Source organism: Poecilia formosa, unplaced genomic scaffold, assembly GCF_000485575.1.
Source record: "Poecilia formosa unplaced genomic scaffold, Poecilia_formosa-5.1.2 Scaffold554, whole genome shotgun sequence".
Classification (NCBI taxonomy): domain Eukaryota; kingdom Metazoa; phylum Chordata; class Actinopteri; order Cyprinodontiformes; family Poeciliidae; genus Poecilia; species Poecilia formosa.
In genome coordinates, this window is record NW_006800493.1 from 35,575 (window position 1) to 39,394 (window position 3,820).

The window sequence follows — 3,820 nt, forward strand, 5'->3', positions numbered from 1 at the left end:
AAAAAAAATAAAAAAAAATAATTATGTGATCGGGAGGAAAAAACCTGATCGGCACATCTCTAATTGACAGCCCTGCTCTTTTCCACCGGCTCGGCTCTACTCGGCTCGCTTTTTTTCGAGGCTGGCCCTGCTTTTTATTGCCCCTTTTCCACCAGCTCTACTTCAGCAGCCCACAACTCAAACCTGCTTAAATCATTTTAAAATCCAGAAATAAACAAAACCTTTCAGAGTAAGACAACGAATATAAAAAGACAATAGATAAAAAGAAGCTCTGAAGTCAAGACACCTATTCCCCCATTAATAATCCCTGCCTTCAGTCCCTATAATAGTCATGTGTGGCTCCCAGAGGCTGTCAAAGACCTGTTTACCCATGGCCAGTTACTTTAGTTTTTCCACTCCCAAGAGAATTTGCAATTTTCGTCTTTCAGAGTCCTAGGAAGGGACCATCCATGTTCCTCTAACACTGCTTCTCAATTCCAGTCCTGCCCTACGTGTTTTAGGTGTTTTCATTCTGCTACACACCTGGATTGAATCTGTGGGTGATTAAAATTCTTCTGCAATACTTGATGGCTGCAGAAGAGGTCATGCAATCATTTGAATCAGCTGTTCTGGAATAAAAGCACATCTAAAACATGCTAATTAACAAAATGTAGACTTTTTGCACAAAAAATAATACATCTATTCTAATTGATCTTAGTTTTCAAACAGTATAGTAAACTCAGTTGTTCAAGTCTATCTAGACCCCACAGATTGCACCAATTAATTGATTTACATCATCCTAGACAAGTGTGGAGTGATAGCAAAAAATTGCTAGCATGTTGTTGACTTTACAGCAGTCCCTCATACTCAGCATGCATGTAGAGACAGAGGAGAGGAAAAAAACCCCAGCAGAACCAGAACCTAGCTAAGTACAAGTAGCTGTCTGCCATGACCGACTGGGGGTTTGTGAAGACAGAGTGGAATGCATAAAAAGAAACAGATGAACTGAAGTAGGATTGTTTTTAAAAGTGAGATGTTAATAGCAGAAGAGAGACAACGGTTCGTTCATAGCAGCATTATCTCAGCCGATGACCCTCTCCAGGGAGGTACCAGAGCCAATCAAAATGCCAGACTAGATGTAGCTTCTACAGATAAAGGTAAATGAGAGAAAACTAAAAGCCAACATTTGAAATAACCTCAAATAATGCAAATTGGAGAGTAGTATAAGAAAGTGAGAAAAAGTGTTCAGCTTATCCTCCAGTAGTCTCAGCCTATGGCAGCATAACTACAGAAAAAAAAGTTTTAACCCTAGTCAGAAAAGTAGACAGGATGTCCGCCTCACTGACTAAAACTGGGAGATGCTTCCACAGGAAAGGAGCCTGAAAACTAAAAGATCTTTCAGAAATTCTAGAAACGGTAAACCTGCAGTCTGAGAGTGTAGTGCTCTGTTGGGAGCATGTGGAACAATCAGACTTCTGATGTATGATGGAACTTTACTATTAAGAGCTTTATATGTGATAAGGAGAATCTTAAATTCTAATGAAGGGAAGCTAAACTAAGAAGAATATGATCTCTCTATTTAATATTCTTAAAATTTAAAGTGACCTAGCTAGATCAACAGAGTGCCATCCAAATGTTAACAGTGTCACGAGTGGAATGGATATCACCTGAGTGCAGTGAGAGTGGCTCAAGTCACTGCAGTATAAAGGCACCTGTATCTGGAAGGTCCATTAACTGGTTCATCAGTATTCCTGGCTATCATTACAGTGTGATGACTAACAAACACTCCAACTAACTAGTAAAAAGGTTTTTTAAGTCATGGATACACAAACCATATCCTTAGGTCCCAACATCTCCTGGAATTCAGTTAAATCCATCATGAGATGGAGAAAACCTGGCATGTGTAAATCTGCCTATCAGGCCATCCACACACTGTCTAGTGAGAGAGGACACCACAAGAGAAAGTCTTGCTTTGAGAACTGTGAGCTATTTGGCTATTAATTCCCAATAATTAGGTGATGCCCGACTTGTTGATTTTGCGTAAAAATCATTAACTTTATTATATTGACCTATAATAGTTATTGATAGTAAAACCTTTCACTTGGAATTTATTCCCAGTGTGTGTATTTTTTTTCCCTTCTCTAGAATGATGTGGTTGTTTCTTGGCGTCCCTCGTCTGAGTTCCCTGGGAATGTGTAAGCACTCTTTTTATTTTTCTCTATTTTTAGAGTCCTTAATCAGGTTTCTGAAACGTGTTCCTAGGCAACATTTGGCATGCTTCTTGTAATGAAAATGAGTTTTTTATTGTGATATAACATTCTCCCAAATATTTTCATGTGAGTTCAATTTATTACTTGTCCATCACATGTTTACATGAACAAACCTTAGAATCAGAGTTTGTGGTTAAATTAACATGGGTACCTGTCTGTCTAACATAGCTATGCTATAGGTTCAGCATAGCTATGAACCTCAGCTATCTGTTGAGGTTCATAGCTGGTGAGGCACTGACTTAATCATAATCGGATTTATAAATATAGACCCCCTGCATGTTGTTGTAACGCTGGAGCCCACAAATCCAGTGCATTGTCATTCATAGCCGCGCTGCTGTAGTAGAATAATTCTGTTAACTCAATAAAACTTGGAATTGTAGGTATTATTAATTTAGTGCTGTGCTCCACAGCAAAGGGAAAAACCATTTAAGTACAACTGAAAACCATTTCTTTCTCTCTCTCTGTGTCGCCAAGCTACTGACAATGCCACTTACTGTTTCATACTTACCGCAACAGGCTGAATGTCCTGGGGCCTCATGCATAAAAGACTGCGAAGTTTTCACACTAAAACTTAGCATATGGAAAATTTTTTGAAAAGTGCGGCGCACAAAAATATTTAGATGTATTGTAATGAGGTCCAACACACCGCAGATGTAGTCCCGCCAACAGAGTTTATTAGAATAAGTACGAGCTGCCATTCCTGAAGCTGCAGCTCACGCCTCTAACAAACCGTTACACTCAACTGAATAACTTCACTGCTAACACACTGAACTCCCTCCTCTTCCAGTCCTGGTCCTGACGCTCCCTGATCCCCTGCCCACATGACAGGTCCATCACATGTGAGTGGGAGTCAGCAGAGTGAGACAGGGGAAGCCCATAAAACTCTACACATAACAATAAAGATCACAATGCAACTTATAACAAATACACATAACCATATGGACCCCAGCAGAACTAAAACAAAGAATCGTTACAGTATTAAGCCGTGATCGCGCATTTTTCCTTTATGAATCCCAATTTGTGGGAAATAGAGAACAGCTGCTGGACCGCCCTGTCGCCACCCATAAATACATGTAAATTAGTATAAATACCTGGAAATCTGCTACCAAGCAGTAACCATGGCAATGTCTTTGTTTGTAGCAGTATAAGTATTTATAATGATAATTATTATATATTTTATTAAAAGGTGCTTTCAGGGCTCATAAGGCTCACAAAAATAAAAACAATAAATTTTAAAGAGAGAAAATCCAAATAAAAAAAAGAAAATAAAGAGATCATGCAAATGCCTGTTTGAACAGCAGAGCGTCCAGCCTGGATTTAAAGACAGAGAGTCGGAGAGAACATTGAGTGGGGAAAGTGGGCGTTTATTCTAAATGGAGAAATCAATGTTTATAAGTTGTACATTTACAGAATAGAGATGCTTTCTCTCCATAAGGCACATTCATAAAGCGGGCGGCTCGACTGTAGGATCATCAATCAAATTTAATTTGTATAGCACATTTCAGCAGCAAGGCATTTCAAAAATTTCTTCACATAATTAAAATAAAAACAGTATGTGACATTGAATAAAC

General features: G+C 38.8%; 1 protein-coding gene and 1 long non-coding RNA gene across 2 annotated transcripts in view; one reads left to right on the forward strand and one right to left on the reverse strand.

Moving 5' to 3' along the window:
- LOC107834229 (uncharacterized) overlaps positions 1–3,757 on the reverse strand; it is a 15,827-nt gene extending 12,070 nt beyond the window's left edge. The window contains exon 1 of the long non-coding RNA XR_001660017.1: positions 3,748–3,757. This is a non-coding gene — a long non-coding RNA (uncharacterized LOC107834229). The remainder of the gene's footprint in view (positions 1–3,747) is intronic.
- stard5 (StAR related lipid transfer domain containing 5) overlaps positions 1–3,820 on the forward strand; it is a 15,158-nt gene that overhangs the window by 3,617 nt on the left and 7,721 nt on the right. The window contains exon 2 of the mRNA XM_007540673.2: positions 2,125–2,174. Within this exon, the coding sequence (XP_007540735.1) occupies positions 2,125–2,174 (50 nt within the window). The remainder of the gene's footprint in view (positions 1–2,124; positions 2,175–3,820) is intronic.